Below are 20,797 nucleotides of genomic sequence, written 5' to 3'. Positions count from 1 at the left end.
TCAAAGTTACAGCGGAAGAAGTGATTTATGACCGTTTTTCACAGTTATGGCCATTGTAGAATCCCTGTGGTCAGGTGATCAAAATTCAGATGCTTGGCAACTGACTCATATTTATGACGGTTGCAGTGCACTGGGGTCATGTGATCCAATTTTGCGACCTTCTGACAAGCAAAGTCAATGGGGGAAGCCAGGTTCACTTAACAACGTTATTAATAACAACTGCAATGATTCACTTAACAGCTGTGGCAAGAAAGGTTATAAAATGGGGCAAAACTCACTTAACAAATATTTCACTTAGCAACATATGTTTTGGGCTTAATTGTGGTTGTAAATTGAGGACTTGTATTCTAATTATTCCTTTCTTTCCCCATTCACCACAACAGCAACATGTCTGTAATATTTTTCTTTCTAGAAGTGGATTGAGATCCACAAGAGGTTATCTTGGGGGGGGGGGGGGGGAACGTGTTCACCTTGTTTTTTGCAAGCATTTAATATTTCTTTTTTTTTTCCTTCTTATCACTATTTTCAGGAATATGTCCAACTTTGAGGTATCTTCTTCTCAAACGATCAGCTCTCCACAGCGGTCTAAGCGAGTAAAGGAGAACACCCCTCCTCGTTGTGCGGTGGTGCACAACAGCCCAGCCTGCAGCACCTCTGTCACATGTGGGTGGGGAGATGGACCTTCTAGTACCACAAGGGAACGACAGAGACAAACAATAGTCATCCCGGACACCCCCAGCCCCACAATCAGTGTTATCACAATCAGCAGTGACACCGATGAAGAAGAGGAACAGAAGCATGCACCTACAAGGTAAGCTGACGTCATATATGCTGGTCAGAAGAAATATGTAGGTATGCACCATTTTAGAGTTATTTATCACTGAACTGCCAGCTAATCTTTGTCATGCAATGGAGCCAATCCATTCATTTTAGTTAACACAGCTTCTCTTTTAGTTAGCAACAGCATTTAGACCACTGGTGGTTTTCAATTTTTTTTAGAACTTCTTCTGTAGGTGTGGCCTGCTTTGTGGGTGTGGCTTGCTGGCCATGTGACTGGGTGGGAGTGGCTTGCCAGCCATGTGACTGGGTGGGCATGGCCAACTTGTAAAATGTGATGAAACTCACTTAACAACGCTCTTGCTTAGCAACCAAAATGTTGGCTCAAAAACTCTGGCATTTGAAGCACGCAAGTCTTAAAGCTGTCAAGTTACAAGACCCTTGTACCCCTAACCCTTTAGAGGGGTGTTCAAACTTGACAGCTTTAAGACTTGTGGACATCAACTCCCAGAATTCCTCCTCTTGCTCTTCATCTTGATGATGTGCGGGTGGGTGGTGGAAGGGAGCTGGAACCGGTTCTAAACGGCACTGTAGATTTGTGGAACCTCTTCTACAGAAGAGGTTAGAACTGGCAGGAACCCACCCCTGATTTAGACTTACCATATATACCGCTTCCCAGTGCTTTACATCCCTCTCTGAGCAGTTTACAGGATGAGCCACATTGACGCAGTGGTTAGAGTGCAATACTGCAGGCTACTTCTGCTGGCTGCCAGCTGCTTGCAATTTGGCAGTTGAAATCTCACCAGGCTCAAGGTTGACTCATCCTTCCATCCTTCCAAGGTCAGTAAATTGAGGACCCTGATTGTTGGTGGCAATATGCTTCCAGAGAGGGCTGTAAAGCAGTATATAAGTCTAAGTGCTATTGCTATATACAATCTTGTTTCTCCTAGGTTGATCAACCCAGTCTTTGCGTGCAAGATAAGTAATTGTATTTCATGCAGAGAGGCAGCCCATAGATTATACGACATTGGAAAAGTCACTGATTATTAGAGATTGGGTATACAGATTCTCACTTTGTAGGAGGTAATTGGTATTGCTAAATTTCCTGGACAATTTCTGAACTTTTGGAAAATTAACCCAGATCTTTTAAAAATCTAAACCAGGTCCTTAATCCGATTTGTGATAAAGACAAGCATACCAAAAATATGGTATTTAAATTTAAAAGATGAATTTCAGATTTCATAATGATGATTTGGATATTGCCACAATTGTGCCATATTTCAAGCTTTTAATTTTAAAAAATGAAGAAATGTCCTGAAGTCATACTTGGTTTCTGGTGGATATATGGATATAACCATGCAGTTTTCCTTGCCTCCTCCTTTTTTTGTGTGGCAACATTCCAATCTAGCCTAAAACCCTAATGGGACTATTAGGGTTATAGAACTCTTAGCAAAATTAAACAGTATTAAGGACTCTTGTCCTTAATGCTGTTTAATTTTTCTAAGCCCAGACAAGTTCAAAACTGAGATTTAAATAATTATCGGGCAACATGTAAAAGAAATCTAGTAATTGATATAAAATATAGACATACACATATGTAGTTATTTTTAATAGCTTCAAGCTATTAAATATTTCTGAAATGCAAGTACCCAAGGCATAAAATAATATGCAATAGAAACATATTAAGCTTTTGACTTCAATATACAGCAATCCATCTATATATTAAAATAATCAGTATATTAAAAATAGAGCTATAGCAATAAGCATTCTTATATAAAATTAATCCATTTTATATGGCAGCATTCCAAATTCATCATTTCTTAGGAAATACCGTTGCTATTGTACGTCGCCCCGAGTCCCTGGGGGGAGAGGGGGCGACTAAGAAGTCAAATTAAATAAATAAATAAATAAACTGCCAATCATAAAATGAGTACAGGTGAAATCTTAGATTCATATTAGAAAAGTCACTTTTTCTTCATTAACAGTGCTGTCTGATTCGTGTTTATATACCATGTTATTTATGTCTAATGGAGATAAAGTGTACAAAGGCATCAATGCATACATAGCTAAAGTAAGTTGATGGAGCTGAGAATTTGCTTCTGAATAAGTAGGCATAGGAACAAGTTAACTGTGCTTTAATCCATCATTTTACCTATACATTTTAATCAATAAACATTTTATAGATAATCAATTCTCATGATTTGAAAAACAGTAGGGAAAGAAGAGTTCATGTAATAAAGACAACCTTATGTTCTAGTCTAACATAGTTAAAGTATGCCACCTAATGGAGAAAATTATTGAGTGTATTGTACAACTGAAGAATATTCTTATTTTAAATGGGTATAATTCAGAATCCATTCGTTGATCAATAAATTAGTGATCAAATTCCAGGTATGGGTTTTATAAATACAAATTCTTTATTAAGATTAGGTTCCTGGGATTGTGTCCAGAGGCACTCAAAGCAAATTGGAATATCAACATGCTGAGATGTATGATATGTTATAACACAAAGACCATCATTCCGTCCTCATATCCCAATGTCTGATGCAGGGACATAAAGTGAGATGTTGCATAATGATGATATAATTATGCCATCATTTGCTTCATGAATTAATATAGATTCCCTTTAGTCGAATAATACTGTGAAAACATGACTCTTCAGAAAGGCCTTTAAGAATGAATGAGACCACACTACCTCAACATGCTGGTGTGCCAGAATCAGTGAATATAATTGTATTAATTGATTTTGGTATTTATTCTTATTCCATTTATACTGTAAGGTTCTCTGGAAATGGAGTCTCATTTAGGCTATAGCAATAAATAATATTTGGAACTTCATTCTCCCAGAGATCAGATTTGCCACAATCCTGCTGGTCTTTTTGTAAGGCCTTGAAGACCTGCTTATATTACTGAGATGGAGCTCTGGAGATCACAGTTGTGTTCATTGTTTTCTTGGATGATCTTTTATTTCAGCTGCTGTCTATGTTATTGATTGGTTTGTTATGATGTTTTTATCTTGTTTGTAATCATTAGCCAAAAAGAGCCATGTATTTGAGATGGGTAGCATAAGTAATTCTTGCTTGCCTATTGGGGAAAAGTTATTAATTTCCAGAGGAAGAAACAACAACTTTCTAAGTATGGGACTATGTTAGGAAAATTATGGGCTGGGAATGATTGACAAGTATGCTGAATACTGAGATATTTGTAACTGCAAAAACAATACCTATTAATAATATCTTATTGTGCAATACTAATGCTTTTCCTCTGGGAGCATAAGGTGACATGCATCCTGGATTTCCCCTTTATTTAGCTTCTCCAAAAAACCTTATGAAATAAATTGAACAAAACGGTAGTGATTGTCACATGCTCCAGAGATTACTATGGTCAAAAGGAGTTGCAAACCTCATGGGTCCCAGACCGCCATCTTAGTCTTTATGCTAGTCTATTTATTTCAAAGACAACTGAATGATGACTGCAGATTGTCCAGAGAAGCCTCCATAGCAATCCAGCTTGAACATTCCTGGAAATCAATTTTCCAATGTTCCACATTTAAGAAAGAAAATAACCAATTCTTCACATAACCTGGAGAAAAAAAACAGTACATTTGTTCTGTGACATACCCAACCTATTCTGTCTAATCACTTTGCCCAGCAAATCCATCGGTCTCAAGAAATATTAGTAATTCCCCATTTTTGTCTCAGTTGAATAGTACATTAAAATGAAGAGCTTTTGAAGGTTGTGCCTTGTCCCTAATGCAGGGGTAGGCAGACAACCCCCTACCTTTTTTTTTTTTAGGTCTGGAATAGATCTAAAGGATGCAATGATATGGTATTTTATAATTTCTAAAGGTAGCAGTTGAAGAGATTATAAGGATGGAAATTGGTATGCCCGTGCTTTTCAGAGGTTTAACAATCCATTGCTACTTCTGCAAAACAGCAATGGAAAAAACAGAGTATGCCAGCTGAATCTGGTAGTGCTCCAGAGGCTGTAGATGGAGGCCAGAGGGCCACATGCTGGCTGTGAGGCTGTGGTTGCTGAGGTACAGAAACATTGCTTTAAAGTACTGTTTCATTCCCTGCATTAGTTATCACATTTTTCAGAGTATAAGACACACCAAGAGTTTGAAGAGGCAAATTAAAAAAAAAAGTTTTTGTACTCTGCCGACCTCCCAAAAACGGCCCGTTTTTCACAAAAACAGGTTCGTTTATTTTTTTAAAAAGAGTATGAATAGCCTTTAGGAGGCTTGTAGAGTGCTCCTGGACGGTGCCCCCCCCCAAATGAGCAAAAAGCAGCCCATTTTTGTGAGAATGGGCCAGTTTTTGTCAAAAAAAAGGGCATGTATAGCCTTTAGGAGGCTTATAGAGTGCTCCTGGGGGCAGGGGGCAAATTTGAGCAAAAGTCAGCCTATTTTTCACTCCTCCCCAGCCCCAGGAGCACTCTGAAAGCTTCCTAGAGGCTCTGCACGGCCATTTTTGTGAAGGAGGCGGGGTTTCGGGAGGCAAAAAATGCTGTATTCAATGTATAAGACACACCCAGATTTTCAGTCTCTTTGGGAGGGGGGGGAAGGTGCTTCTTATACTCCAAAAAATACAGTAATAGCAGAAGAAGCTGACACGAATCTTTTAGAAAAAGGAGGAAAAAACATAAAGTTTTGGGGTGCAGAAAAATCAGTAAAAGATTTGTGTAAAATGAGAGTTTCCATTTTAGTGTTTCCTTAGAGAAATATATTAGAATGCAACGTTTACAGAGTTCTGAAAATCAGAACCCCTTCTTCTATTATCTCAGTGCCAGTCATTACCTGTTTCTAAAGCCTAAAGTTATATATAATTATATATAATAGCTCAGCCTGGGAGGCTTCTCTGAGTGGCTAATAAATAAAATTCAAACAAGTAGGTCAGAAGACAATGAAAAAAAAAATACAGAATGGCAGAATAGTGAAAACAAATATGTAGGACCTAAACAAAAATAAAGAAGAGAGGTGTGTTCCATGCTTTTCCCAAAAACAGAATTCCTGAAAGTTTTGGGAGAAGCAATTATTGCTAAACTAATAGCATTCTTTTCATGGCTCATTAAAAAAATTTTTTTTTAAAAAATTTATCTTTGACTTTTTAAGTTTTTAAGTAGCATTTTTTAAAGTCCAACCATTGCACTATTCTTTGTGGTTTGGCTTGTGTGAAGCCAGATTGCCCCCCCCTTAACCCCACCCCACCCACCCCGGTGTCAAGCTTTGGCTTAAAAACATTGTTTGTTGACTGAGCCACAAGTAATTTGTTTGTTGTATGTAACTAAACTTTAAAACAACAGGGATAAAAATCTATTCAGCAAACAGTACCCCATTCCTTGGACAATCATTCTTTAAAATACCTTTAAAATACCTACATATACATATTTATTCTACTCATATACATCTAACTGAAGACATTGAGAAAAAGCTTTTTTTTTAAAAAAAAACTGCAGTGTCCACCAACATATTTTATTGCTGAGTTCCTTATCCACAATTATTGTCGGCATTCTATAAAAATTACTATCGCCATAGCAACATAGTGGTACCAGGAAAACATTGCTCAGATTTCCTGTAGTCAAGACCAGAGTCCATTTGGGAGTGGAGTCATTTGAGCACATTTTGGCACAGCTGACTACCCTCAAAGATGAATCAAAGTCAGGAGGATTTTGAGGAAAAGCCTGAATGGTATCAGACAGCAAAGCAGTGGGAGTCTCACAAAGTATTGATGCATTTTATTCAATAGACTAGTATCATAGCATGAGATTCGTTAGTGTTAACTATTTTGAACTCCTTTGATTTAATTACCAACAGATCCACATGAACAGCATCTCAGTGTTCAGGTTAATGATGACTTCATGCTAGATCTGGCCTCAAGTAGAGATTGTACAAATTGGGACCTCCGAGAGCTCTGGGGTGGTCCTTGGAGCTCCTTCAAAAGTTGTTAGCAAATGGCAGTTTTGAAAGACTATAAGAGAAAGTGAATGTGAATATTAACACAGAAATAACAGAAGAACAGAGTTGGAAGGGATCTTGGAAGTCTTCTAATCCAACCTCTGATCAAGCAGGAGACCCTGTACTATTTCAGACAAATTTGTCCAATCTCTTCCCAAAAACCTCCAGTGATGGAGCACTCATAATTTCTACTGATGGTTCACAATGTTAGGAAGTTTCTCCTTATTTCTATGTTGGTTCTCTCCTTGATTAGTTTCCATCCATTTTTTCTTGTCTTGCCTTCTGATGCTTTGCCTTGTCTTTGTGGTGAGACAAGGTGAAAGTAAGGGAGGAATAATTATATTAATTATTGGGATTTAAGGCGCCTTTGAGGGAGATACCACTGCTGAGTATATTCCATTGCACCCAAGGCAACAGCCAAGGTTGAGGGACACCCAGCAGGCTTCCTGTCACACCATCACCATCTCCTCTATCATTCTGCAATCACATCTCAACACCCAACATCTCAAAGAATCGGCTTAACAAAAGAACCCTGCCATTTGTGTTGATGACCTAGTGCCATGATGGCGAACCTATGGCACGCGTGCCACAGGTGGCACACAGAGCCATATCTGCCGGCATGTGAGCCATCAGCTCCAGAGCGCATGTGTGTGCTGGCCAGCTGATTTTCAGCCTTCCAAAGGGCCAGGCTTTTGCTCTCCCCAGGCTTCAGGAAAGCCTCTGGAGCTTGGGGAAGGTGAAAAGGGCCTCCCCTGGCCCCCGGAGACCCTTCGGAAGCTGGAAATGGATTGTTTCCAAACTTCCAGTTGGCCTTTTGGGCCTGTTTTTTGCCCTCCCCAGGCTCCGGAGGCTTTCCTGGAGCTTGGGGAGGGTGAAAACGGCCTCCTCTGTCCCCCTGGAGGAAATGCCAAGCTCAGCTTGGAGGTGAGTAGTGGGGGGGGAGCGTGGGGGAGGTTGTGCCCGCATGGGGGGGGGGGCATTTTGCATTATGGGTGCCAGACACACACACACACACACACACACACCTTCGCATTTTTGGCACCCAACAACCAAAAGGTTAGCCATCACTGACCTAGTGGAATGGCAGGTTTTACCACCGTGCCTCATATTTTTTAAGGATGTGCTATTGAGAACATGACTGTTCTAATGTAGTTCTGAGTTTAAAAGGAAGAGTTTTCTTTTATTCTCCTTTATATATATAATACTTGAGTACTTTTTAAATTAGTAGAATATAAAAACTAAAAAAAGTGTTTTCTCCCTTTAACGTTAAAAAATGTAATATTCCCCACAGCAAACAGAAGTAGAGATGCTTAAATTCAGAGCTGTCAAACTCATGGCCTGCAGGCCAGATCCATCATGTGCTGGCTAGGCCTACGCCTGGTTTAGCGCAGAGCTATGATGACGTGAGTTTGACAGCCCTGGTTAAATTGATTCTTTTATCCAGAGAAGAGAATATATATAAAACCTTTTTTCTATTCTGAAATTGCTTCCAGATTTTGTGACTGCCATGAAAAAAAAACCAAAACTTTGATTTTGTTTTTGTTAAATAGATAGGCTTGTTGTTATAGAAATAGCTTGTACATACTGTTGTGTAAAAGCAAAAAGCTGTGGTTGTAATGTTGTTATCTTCTACTGCACTAAAGAAAGTCAGAAGTCGGTACCTTTTTCCCCCCTTTTCTCCCTTCCCTCTATCTCTTTTCTTTTCCCTCCCTCTTTTCTAAGTTTTCAATTACGTTTTTTCCTTTGGAATTTATTCTTTGATAAACTGATAAAAAAACTCTGGAAAAAAAGAGAATTTGGCTGTGCTTTTACTTATCACCAGATAGGAATGTGTTCCATAAAGTTTTTCTTTTGTTTTACAGCCCCCTGTCTAAGCAAAGAAAAAACGTCATCAGCTGTGTAACGGTGCACGATTCCCCATATTCTGATTCCTCTGGCAACAGTCCATATGCAGTGCAACATCGTGGTGGAAACAATAATGGAAACAATTATGACACAAAGGGTGCACCAGAGTCACACTTTAATGGCAATCCTCGGACGATCATTGTACCACCGCTGAAAACCCAGGCCAGCGAAGTCTTAGTAGAATGTGATAGCTTGGTACCAGGTACGTTGGTTGCATATCTTCAAGGAATAAAAACCCTTAAATTAAAGGTGAAAAGTGGTTGTGGTTAGTGCGTCATGCCTGGAGGTAAGAGAGAGTTAACACAGAGATAACGGTCTTGTTGCCAGCCAAAAAATGAAGTTCTAGAGGGGTGGCAAAATCAGAACTTCTTTAAGGTAAAGGTAAAAGTTCCCCTTGCACATATGTGCTAGTCATTCCCGACTCTAGGGGATGGTGTTCATCTCTGTTTCAAAGACAAAGAGCCAGCGCTGTCCAAAGACATCTCCATATGTGGTCATATGGCCGGTATGACTAAGTGCTGAAGGTGCACAGAATGCTGTTACCTTCCCACCAAAGGTGGTTCCTATTTTTCTACTTGCATTTTTACATGCTGTCAAACTGCTAGGTTGGCAGAAGCTGGGACAAGTAACGGGAGCTCACTCCGTTACACAGCACTAGGGATTCGAACCGCCAAATTGTCGACCTGTCGACAAGCTCAGCATGTTAGTTACTGAGCCACTGCGTCCCAACTTCCTTAGGAAGCTTCTATCCGTGTTACTTTTCTTTACCACTCTTGTGACCACGTGGGAAGACTGGAAGAGAGGCAGAAATGGGGGATAGGTAGATAAATCTCTCCAAAACTGTCCATGGTGGGGTTTGCCTTTAATAGAGCATCTCCATGATTTTGTCTTGATTTTTTTTTTTAGTAAACTAAAGTAAGTCAGAAATAACAGCTCCTTGGTATCTTTTGTGTCAGCAGGGTAGCTGTCAGAAATCATGTTCTATATAATTTGGCCATCTCTGGTGATATATTGTCAGCCTTTGGGGATAAATAATTCCAGTGGGAATATGAGTCTTGATATACATGTACACCCCCCATGTCGCCCACCTCATTGGTATTTAAGATTCTCTAGTTAGTAGTTCCTTCATGCTCTGCTCAACCATAAGTAGCCCACTAACTGTGAAGAATAGAAAGGAGAGGGAAGGAAACGGAGAGAGAGGAGAGAGACAGAGAGAGATATGTTTTTCCAAAGCCAACATGGAGAAGCTCCAGATGCAAACAGTTTTGGAGGAAAAAACCACTTCCTTGGAATTTAGCAGAAGTGATAACACCTTACTACTTTTTTCCATGCTAAGGACCACACTTGATGTCTGAAGAACATGCTGAATATTGCATTCCTCCAAATAGGGTAGGCCAGGATACAGATTCGGGAGGGGCTAGAACCAAAACTATTTTTATAAAATATAATTTTAATTAAATTAAGATAAATAAAGGAGAAGCAGTTTGGTGCAATGATTAAGGCATGACTCTAGAAAGAGGAGACCATGACTTCTTCATCCATCCTAGGCACAAAGCCAACTGAATGATATTGGGTCAGTGTCTCACTCTTTTTTCTCTGTCTTCCTCCCTCCCTCCACACTGACTAAAAGGCACAAAACAAAAACTCCTGAATGCACTTAATATAATTCCTTCCCATGCATTCAAGGATGTATTTTGTCCTTCTGTTACATCCAAGAAAACACACAAAAGGTGTTGGCCGCTTTTGGCTCATCCTTGAGGCTCTTCAGAGACGCATGTAGCGTGAGTTAAATATGAATGAAACAAGGTGTAACTTGACCAGTGGTGGGTTGCAGGGTGTACCGGAGCCTGCCCAGAGCACCGGGTACCGTTCTGTCCACCTGCCCGCCCAAGTTCCTTACCTGTCCTTTAAGCCTTTGGCGCTTCCACGCACGCGCATGGCGCATATGGCACCTGCGTGATGCTCCGCCGAGCAGCTGGAGTGTTGCGGAGGCTTGCAGAAGTGTCGCAGGCAAGTACGATGCATGTGCGTGCTGCGCGCATCCATGTTGGTGACGCCGGGGCCATTCCAACCGTACCGGTTGGAACGGAATCTGGAACCCACCACTGAACTTGACCAAGAGGGAGCTCATTCATTTGGGTGCCAGTTTGAAGTCTGAAAGCTGCTGAAGTTTACAGACCTGAATGCAATAATAAATTTATCTTTCTCACCTCCTCTAGTCACTACCAGTCACCATTCATCTTCCTGTAAGTCAAAGTCCTCTAGCATTGTCACCTCCACCAGTGGTCACTCTTCAGGGAGCTCATCTGGAGCCATCGCCTACAGGCAGCAGCGGCCAGGACCACACTTCCAGCAGCAGCAGCCTCTTAATCTCAGCCAGGTAAGCCCAGGATAAATGAGCCCAGGATAAATGAGCCCACATCTCTGGACATTACAATCCAGGCAAAGCAACTTAATTCCATAGAGATCAGTTTACTCAAAATCAACTATGTTCATCTGATCTCAACCATGGATCAAAGGTTAGAAAGGAGAAAAGGGAATGGCATAGGAAGGAAACTTTTCATTCAAGAGAAATGAGCTGTGAGCGAACCGCCCACCTGCCCAGGCATCATCACGGATGCTCTGCACATGTGCAGAAGCGCCGCATGCGCGCGCTCCCAGTTTCGAACCAGTAGTGAAGTTAAGAGGATTTAATGCCTGGCATGGAGGCACATTCCTTTTTTAAAAAAATTTTTTGGCATTCCATATAGTTATTACAATTTTTACTGATACATTATTTTAGAATATTTGATTTTTGTACATTGGCTACACTTCCCCCCCTCCCCCAATCATCCTCCTGGGCATAACGTTTGTCTTTTAACTCAACATCTTTCCACCCATGCTTAGCATATACTGCAGAGTATGAGAAGGTGACAGATTCTCAGCCAGAAATGCAAGACTCAGTTCTTCCCCTAGTAAAACACTTGTAACCAGTAGTGAAATTCAATTTTTTTTTTACTACCGGTTCTGTGGGCGTGGCTTGGCGGGCTTGGCAGGGGAAGGATACTGCAAAACCTCCATTCCTTCCCCACTCCAGGGGAAGGATGCTGCAAAATCCCCATTCCCTCCCCACTCGGGTCAGTCAGAGGTAGTATTTGCCGGTTCTTTGAACTACTCAAAATTTCCACTACCGTTTATGCCGAACTTGTGAGAACCTGCTGAATTTCACCCCTGCTTGTAACCCTGAGGGCTGAAAGTTCCAGATGACAAAGAGGGACCACCAACTCTTACCATCAATTACTCCTTTTCTTTTGTGCAGGCGCAGCAACACCTTGCAACCGGGAGCCATCGACGGCAACAGGCTTACATCACTCCAACAATTGCTCAGGCACCGTATTCCTTCCCACACAACAGTCCTAGCCATGGCACAGTCCATCCTCACTTGGCTGCAGCTGCCGCCGCCCATCTGCCAACTCAACCTCATCTATACACATACACAGCACCCGCGGCTCTGGGTTCCACAGGGACTGTGGCTCACTTAGTGGCTTCCCAAGGCTCAGCCCGACACACCGTACAGCACACTACTTATCCAGCCAGCATCGTCCACCAAGTTCCGGTCAGCATGGGCCCCCGTGTCCTTCCATCACCCACAATCCACCCAAGTCAGTATCAAGCTCAGTTTGCCCATCAAACCTATATCAGTGCATCTCCAGCCTCCGTCTACACTGGATATCCCTTAAGTCCTACAAAAATCAACCAGTACCCGTACATCTAAACACTGGAATGAGGAAAACAAAAAGACATTTCAGCGCACATGGAGAGGAACACGGCTGCTTTTATACTGAAGAATGTCACAGGCAAATGAACAATGCAAATGGGAGACTCCGACGAAACTTGAACGAAGGAGACTTTAAGGAAGAAAGCAGACAAAAGAAGATGAGACACGTTCTACACTTTTATTTAAAAAAAGAAAGAAAAGAAAGAAAAAAAAACTAAAAAGAATGGAAAATAAAAATACAAAAAAATAAATAAAATTCTGCACCAAACCACATAGTGGGAGAAGCAGAAGGACCACTGTTGTCTGGTCCTGTTTTAGATAACTTCACCAAGAGACTTTTACAGATTATTTTCATCTGATTACAGGAGACTCCGTTTAGGAATTCATTGTTCAAATCTTCTAATACAAAGTTTCATAGGTGTTTGGGTATATTTTTTTTAATTAAACAAAGAAGCATACAAATTAGGGATTTATCCAGAATTTCAAAAGGGTTATGACTTTGTCTTTGCACTGGTTGCTGTAACCCAAAATAAATAAAAACACAACAAAAAGTGTGATGTGTTTTCTGTTGGTAATGGAATGAGCAAAAACCGAGAGCTGTTTTGGATTATTCCAGCTCTCCCAATAAGTCTAGAAGCATTAGAAAGTTGGGAGGATAGAAAAAACACTGAGCAGAAAACACTATCTGATGAAATCAAAGGTCGTGCTGATTATTTGTTCTTACTCTGAGCATCCTGGATAAATCCCTTTTCTTAAAGGAAAAGTCTTTAATAATGTATGATAGAATCTCAACTTCCTTACTTGAAAATACTTTTTTTCCCCTTTATTTCTCTGGATAACCCTTCATCATTTTCAGTCCAATCCTAACATTTGCCTGCTCTGGCTGATAGCTACTATGGTCACCACTTCACAAAGCACAACAGTGTGTGCTGCTGCTGCTGTTGGAACATAACAGCAGTACTGGGAGCAGGTTCCACAATCCCAAGTGTTTAGGATTGGGTTGCTAGTGTAGGAGTAGAAGTTCTAGCTGGCCCTTGGTAGAATGTAGCACTATACATCCATACAGCCGTTTTCTACTTTGTGTTAAGCTCCAGTGATACCAATAGACTTTTCCTCAATGTTATTGCACAAAAAAAGTGATATAACATAGGCATGTAACAAATGTGATTGTCCAGGTATATCTGTGTCTGCGTGTGTGAGTGTGTGCGCATGTGCGCGCTGATGCTGCCTTTTTCTCGTGGTGTGGTCCTCAGCACAGCCATTTTACACTGTCACAGTCTTAGTTTTAAATCATTCCCTTGTAGTGCCTTACCAAACGACAGTTGCAGTTTTAAGGGTTTACTTCCACTGGTACACCTAGAAACGGACTGAGGCTCGTTCAAATGTAAACTCGGCTCCTTTTTTCTCCTCCTCCTCTTCTTCCTTATTTTTGATTGCTTTCCTTTTTTTTTTCTTCTTCTAGACTTTCAAAAACAAAAATTTAATGTCTTTCTTGGGTAAGTTGCAAGGGCCAAAGGAAGGCTGCTGGGAGTTTGCTGGAATAGAACAATCAGTGGACCTAAGAAAGGGTGTGTTTTTTCTCGGGGTGGGTTGGGGTGGATTTGAGATGTCTGGATGAGTTCTTAGCCCCTAAAGCAGCTTTCCAAGGAATTCCATTTTATCAATTGTGTTATTAGTTGAATTTCCTTCTAGGATGCACAATTCTCCATAACATTTTGCAGGTTCATATATTTATTAAAGTATGAATAGAAAAAGGGGTAGGAGTGGGAGGTGCCCAGGCCTGCTTTGGATTATTAATATGTAGTACCTCGTGTTCAATTGCTATGTCTAAACTGGGGGAGGGTGTAAGGGTGTAGTGGGTGAAGGGCAATGACTTGGAACGAACTTTATATATTTTCATTTGACTGGTTTCAGAAATCTGAGAAGAAAGAGGTATTCTTTCTAGAACATCAGACTCAGACTGGTGCCAAAAGCTGGTTTGGTTTGGCTTTCTTCTGTTCTTGAGAAGCAGTTGCACTGGAGCTTCATGTTGTGGACTTGGAAGGGACTCTACTACACTTGTAGCAGGTCTGACTCTAGTTCCTTAGGGTACGGTCTGAACATGTCTAAGCAACACATTCTGCATTTAGAAGCTAGCTTGGAGATGCCACCATAACTGTCCATGGTTTTGATCAGCTTTCCCCAACTGGTGGTTCCCTAACCAGGTGTACATAAATCCCACAATATCCTATTGGCTGTGCTAATTTGGAATTCTCCCAAGATATCTAGAACTAAATGGGGAAAGATGTGTTTTTTTTAAATCAGGTGCTTTCTTCGCTTTGTCCCGTTTTGTTCTTACTATGCTTTTCTTTTTCTTAAAAGTAATAATCATCATAACAATGTTAACAATAGCTCATCATACCCTGTATCTTCCACAATAAATTATTTGTATTCCCCCCTACCTTTGGCACATTCTTTTTCAGAAGGATTCCAAAGAGAAGTATTTGTACAATAAAATAACAACGAAAGAATTAGTAGATACTTTATGGTGACATCACTAGATTTTTCTGTTGTGTAAGTCTTTAACTGTTCCCTCCCCTGTGATGTTTTACTCGTATTAGTGGTTTGAACTTGATTGTAAAAAGGGCTGTCTGCCTTTATAAACAGTCATTATGGCTTCTAAGCTAAGGCTACCAGATCTGGGACTGCAAACATTTGAAGATTATATGGGGGGGAAAAGTAATGGAGTTATCTTTTATCTCTTTGCTGTCATCATGACTTTTTGCAATCCAGATCTGGTAGCCCCCAAGTAGCAGAGACACCGGTTTGGGAATGGCGAAGGGAGAAATGTCAAGGAATCAATATGGCGTTTGTAAAAATATGCTCAAAGCCCCTCCTTGTTTTTTTAACCATTTGTGGTGATGCGTGTTAAGACTGAGCTTTGATGATGGGGTTGCCATTTGTTTTTTTGTTTTTGTTTTTTAATTTCTGTGGACACCCCTGCTAATAAGTGTCCCAATTTTTCTGGCTTCAGAAAAGAAGTGCTTAAGCAATAGGATAAGATGTTGGGTTAAGGCAAGTCAGTTAATTGAGAGATGAGGGAGGGATCTTAGAGGTGGTAAAGATAAAAAGCTTGCTCATGAGGGGAGTTGAGAAGAAAGACAAGCATAGTTGTCATACCTGGAAGTGGGCACACTTGCTTCACCAGCAGGAAGGAACCCCAAATATTAAGGTGGACACTATTATTTTTCTGAAGTAAATCACTGGAAGCAAAACTGGCTTCTTTTCAGCTGTTTAGAAACTGAACTCCATTTTATTTTTAATTTTTAGCATCTCTCTGCTCTGAAGTATAGTAGTGTCGGTGGTGGGATTCAATCGGTGTGACAACCGGTTTGCTGAGCGTGTGCGCAGTGGGTTTGAAAACAGCTCAAAAACTTACCTTCTACGGAAGCCCCGGTGAGTAAAACAGCTGAGGCGCAGCAATCTGCTCTGCCGCGCCTATCAGCTGGGCTTCAAACAAAGGAAATATAGTCAGTATATAGTGCAGGGGCAGGTGGGCCCACCTGATCATTGGAGTGAACTGGTTCGCTCTCAGCTGATCGTTGGAGCTATTGGTTTGCCTGAACCGGCTGAATCCCACCCCTGAGTAGTGTAAAGGCATCTGCCTTTTTGAAGAGAATATTTTTTGCTTCCCCAATGAAGAAATTCCTCACCAGCAGCTGGGTCTTAATAGAACAGCGTATATTCCTCTCTTTCTGTCCAGGTTCAAGCACCAACTGCTGATATCTTTGAGAGGAAAGATCCTACAACTCAATCCTTGTTGTTGTATTACTAATTTTAATATGTTATAATTATATTTTAATGTTTGCTTTAATTGCACTTGCATTTCTGTGTACTTTTGTTGTTAATGTTCTCTTAATAAGGTATTCGTTAAGTATATCTTATTAAGTATTTTTTTCTGTGTTATTAGCATCAGCATGTTTACCCCTCATGTAGGTTTAGGAAGGAAGGAAGGAAGGAAGGAAGGAAGGAAGGAAGGAAGGAAGGAAGGAAGGAAAGGGAGACAGAAGGATACCCTGAGAAACTTGGAAGGAGCAAGATGTTAATAAAACTTCTCAATATGTGAATAAGCTATGGTGAGTCTGGGCTTATAGATTTATCTATCTGCCTCCAGTTTCTACCTCAGCAAGAGAGAGTTTTAAAAAGTACTCCATCTCTGTTTTAAGTAATTACAGTTCCATGAACCTGAATTCATAATTGGAATCTAATGTGTTTCTTATTAACATAGTTTAAAGATACTAACTAGGAATTAAATACATCACAGTTCTCCATTATGTCCAAAGTACAGTTCGTTAAGATTGGATATTGTAGAGAACTCTGATTATTTTAACAATATTGTAGAACAAAAACGTTTCTAGACTCTTGTGTGTAAAAGAAGATTAGATGGAAGTAACCCCAGATTTGCTTAGGCTTATTTACATAGCAGGAAAACGTGGCTACATGCCATATTGTAGTTTTTATACCTCTGCAGTTTCTGGATACTTTCTTATTATGTTTTTTACTTTTCCGGAAGTCTGCCTTTTAAGGCATAAGCCAAACAATTGCTGGCTTAAAATAGATTTAAGAAGAATGGTAAGATCATGGAAACCTAATACAAACCTTGTACTGTAGTACTTGATGGATGAGTTCACACAAGTCCCTAAATCAAAACCAAACAAAATCCCAATATAATTTAGCATATTCTGCAGTCCTGTTCACTGGGTTTGTTAAGAATGGATTGTGTACAAAGTAGTTGCACATTGTAAAAACCCAATCAATTGGTGCTCCTACAAACCATGATTCGGTAAGCCAAACACTATTTGATGAATCCCTTTGATACAGAAATATTACAGAGTGGAAGTCATTATAATGTTATAATGAACTCAAGATACAAATATTTGTAGTTAGGTTTCCCAGCTTGGAAGTGCAATAGTTGGGGATTTGTATCAACGAAAAGAAATGAAATTTAGGAAGCCAACTGAAGGAAATCCTAGTAACTAATGTTGGCTACTCAAATTTGAAGGTCCCAGAGATTTAGTCTAAGCTACTGTTCATTCTCTCTTGTAGCAGGGCTCAAAATTGTTTCCATTTGCTCCTGAGAGAGAGAGAGAGAGAGAGAGAGAGGGAGGGAGAGGGAGGGAGAGAGAGGAGAGAGAGAGAGAGAGAGAGAGAGAGAGAGAGAGAGAGAGAGAGAGAGAGAGAGAGGCACCACACGAATAGGGCTACAAAAAGAAAACTCTTGCACAATTTGAGGATGGATTAGTTAAGAGAGACAAACGAAATAAAAAAGTAATAAAATAAACACACAGGGAGAACTTTATTTTAGTCTTCTGCAACCCTGGTGCCTTCCTATTGAATTGGGACTGCAATATAAAGATTTCTCCTTCATTAGGATAAAAATAATACAATTTGTTGCATAGATTGCAGTTCTAAGACAATTGAAGATTCCAGAGTGTAAAAGCAGAACCATTTTTTTAATAGAGGAAGAAGATGAAATTCCATTTTTTTTTCAGTCTAGGAAAATATAAATTTAATAAAGCACTACAATGTTTTAAGGTAGAAAAGAATGAAAACTTATATTTACTTAATACGAGACCGCAATGTCAACTGCAAGCCTACCTAGTCCAATGCTGATCTAGCCAATAGTCCAGATTCTAATTCATGGGAATTGTTATCAGATAGAAGGCGCTAATTCAAGGAAGCCTGGCATAGCATGTGACTGGCATTGTACAGGTCAAGCACAAGCTTGTGTGGTCTGTGTCTGATTGCACCGATTACAATTTTCAAGGGGACTATATAACCTTTTGCCTCCCCCCCCCCCGCCCGAATCAATGAATGAAGCTAATTAAATAGTGAAATAAGAAATACCATAAGTGATAACATCAAATTATCTGGATAGCCACAAAGAAATCTAAAGTTGCAGTTTAATAAACCTTGATGTCAGAGATTGATAATTGAAGTGAAGGTGACTTTCTGTTCAGTAAATATGCCAGAACCGCATAATGCAAAATGGTTGCAGCATCTCAGAGAAAAAATGGGTTATAGCAGCCTTTAAAATGTTAGCATAGGGAAACACTAGAGCACTGAACTTGACCACTTTTAAGATGTGTGGACTTCAACCCTCTGGGAGTTGGAGTCCACACAACTTAAAATTGCCAAGTTCAAAAAAACCATGTGCCAGTCTTTCAACAGTGTCAGAGGGGATGGAGATCACCAGATACAAGAGTATATTCTCTTAAATTTTAAAGGTAGGGATGTGTGTGGTGTGTGCATGTTCTGTTTTCTGATACTATTAATATTAAATCTGAGTGCTGGTATGTAATGCATGAACCATTTGCATAAGAAGAAGTGAGGGAGTGATAAACCACCCAGTCACCTAGATTTTATCAAAAATATATCATCAATTCATAAGAAATAGGTTCAGTTTCATAAATCTGTCATTGCACCACATTTAAAACATTCCAAACCCAATATTTTTTTAAATATTTGCCCAAGATACTAGTTTAATAAAAGAGTATTACTTTTGCCCATTATTTTTCCTTCACAGTCAAACATAGCCATACCTCAAAATCTGTCTTGATAGGTGAAATGATTTAGTAAACGTGAAGGGAAATTAAAAACTCATGCCTCTCTTCAGTCAAATGAAATTTCAAACAAGACCAGTGTTACAAAAACTAAATTGTGCTTCAGCTTGCTAAAGAGTTCATTCAAAATTTGGGGGGCAATGGCATAATATAAGAGGATTTTTTTTTCCTTATGCCTCATTTTGGTTTTCATCATATATATATTGAATGAACTCTTTAGCAAGCTGAAGCACAATTTAGTTTTTGTAACACTGGTCTTGTTTGAAATTTCATTTGACTGAAGAGGGGCATGAGTTTTTATATATATAATTCAGCCATACTACTTGCTCTTCTAAATTTTAGTCATAGTTTGAAGGAAAAAATAACTCTCTGCATATTGTATTATGAATAGCATTTTATTATCTGTGACAGCAGTACAAATTTATTAAACTGCCCATCTAGAATACATTTGTGCAAATTCCTTTTGTTTCCATAAAATGCCACTTCCATGTTTTAGTATTAATCAGGGTCCAGGTTGGACACAGTATGGAAAGTAAGGCTAAATGCAGAAAATCAGTAAGAAAAGCTTTGCCCCAGTTCCCAAAATGTGAAGTATCGGTGCTGAGGATTATATCGTGTGTCCTTCAGTAAGACTGTTTCCTGGGGAGAGGTCATTTTCCATTCGTGCCAATTTAAGGGACATTGTAACCTATTTTGCTCCATACTTCTGTGTCAGGCTTGTGTACACTTGCCATTATGCAAGCCTCCATCTTTTCTGGAGACAAAATGTTACACCATTCCATGAGGTTGTTGTGTCTCCCAGGTCTCTTGGTTTTATTTGGTTTCTGCTTAGGCAGAAACAAATTGTCTTGAGCCACCTATGCAGTTCCTAATCTGGGTTCCCTAAGTGTGTGGGGATCTTGATTGTACAATTTCTTAAACAGCTGTGCATCATAGACATCTGAGAAGTTGTGATTCAAGGAACTGATGCAGGTCTGCTGTAGTCATGAATGAATGAATGATGAAAACCAACCTGACTATTCCACTGGGTCTCTGCTTTGAGTAGCTAGATTTGTGTTGTGTCTTTTCTTTTAAGTCAATGTAAGAATTTATTTGTTCTCAACACTTGGCTATAATAATTGAGCATACATTGAGATTATTCACATCCAAATTGTCAGGTGTCTGTGATGTTGACAAGAATATTCAAGCTGGACAAGTGAAGGAATGGCAACCAGTGAATGTAAAAAAGAAAAAGAAACCTCTTACAGCAGAAGGAAACACATATGTAGCAAGTATGTTAAGTAGGCAATTAGTAGAAATTGTCAGGAGTCTCTGATTCTTTTCTAACTACAGCAAATAAGAGTGAACCTTCTTTTGTTATGTACGGGTTAGTCACATCCTTCCACTCTTAGCATTGCTGCTATATTAGACTTTACATGTGCATATTAAAGAAAAAAGCTGTGCATTAATCTTTTGTTTATTATAGTGAAATCAAGAAAGGCAATACATTTTCCCCCAAATATGATACTTTTACTGCACTGATAAATATTGTGATCCGTAATCCTAACTTGTTAGAAAAGCTGCTTAACAGTTTTGTGTGTGTGTGTGTGTGTGTGTGTGTGTGTGTAAGTACGTGAGCTAAGGGAATCTCCTTCTTGCTCTTCCCTGAAAGAAATAGGGTAATGTTGCAGAAGAAAATCAAAGTGCTTATCTCACCAGCAAAGCAAAGCAAAGCAAAGGAGTAATTGAAGTGCTGAGATTCTACCATTAACAATAGGGGCCTGTCTTTTTTAAATCAGTAAATTATGGCTATATTTGAGA

General features: G+C 39.8%; 1 protein-coding gene across 2 annotated transcripts in view; it reads left to right on the top strand.

Annotated features, from left to right (window-relative positions):
* HIPK2 (homeodomain interacting protein kinase 2) overlaps positions 1-15,104 on the top strand; it is a 174,516-nt gene extending 159,412 nt beyond the window's left edge. For both annotated transcript variants that reach the window (XM_081956646.1, XM_081956647.1), the window contains exons 12-15: positions 530-811; positions 8,596-8,840; positions 10,858-11,018; positions 11,937-15,104. In XM_081956646.1, coding sequence (XP_081812772.1) covers positions 530-811; positions 8,596-8,840; positions 10,858-11,018; positions 11,937-12,392 — 1,144 coding nt within the window. In that variant the 3' untranslated portion in view covers positions 12,393-15,104. The remainder of the gene's footprint in view (positions 1-529; positions 812-8,595; positions 8,841-10,857; positions 11,019-11,936) is intronic.
* The last annotated feature ends 5,693 nt before the right edge of the window (positions 15,105-20,797 follow it).

Source organism: Natrix helvetica (genome assembly GCF_964273705.1).
Source record: "Natrix helvetica genome assembly, chromosome: 6".
NCBI lineage: Eukaryota > Metazoa > Chordata > Lepidosauria > Squamata > Natricidae > Natrix > Natrix helvetica.
This window is presented reverse-complemented; position numbering and strand designations above follow the sequence as displayed.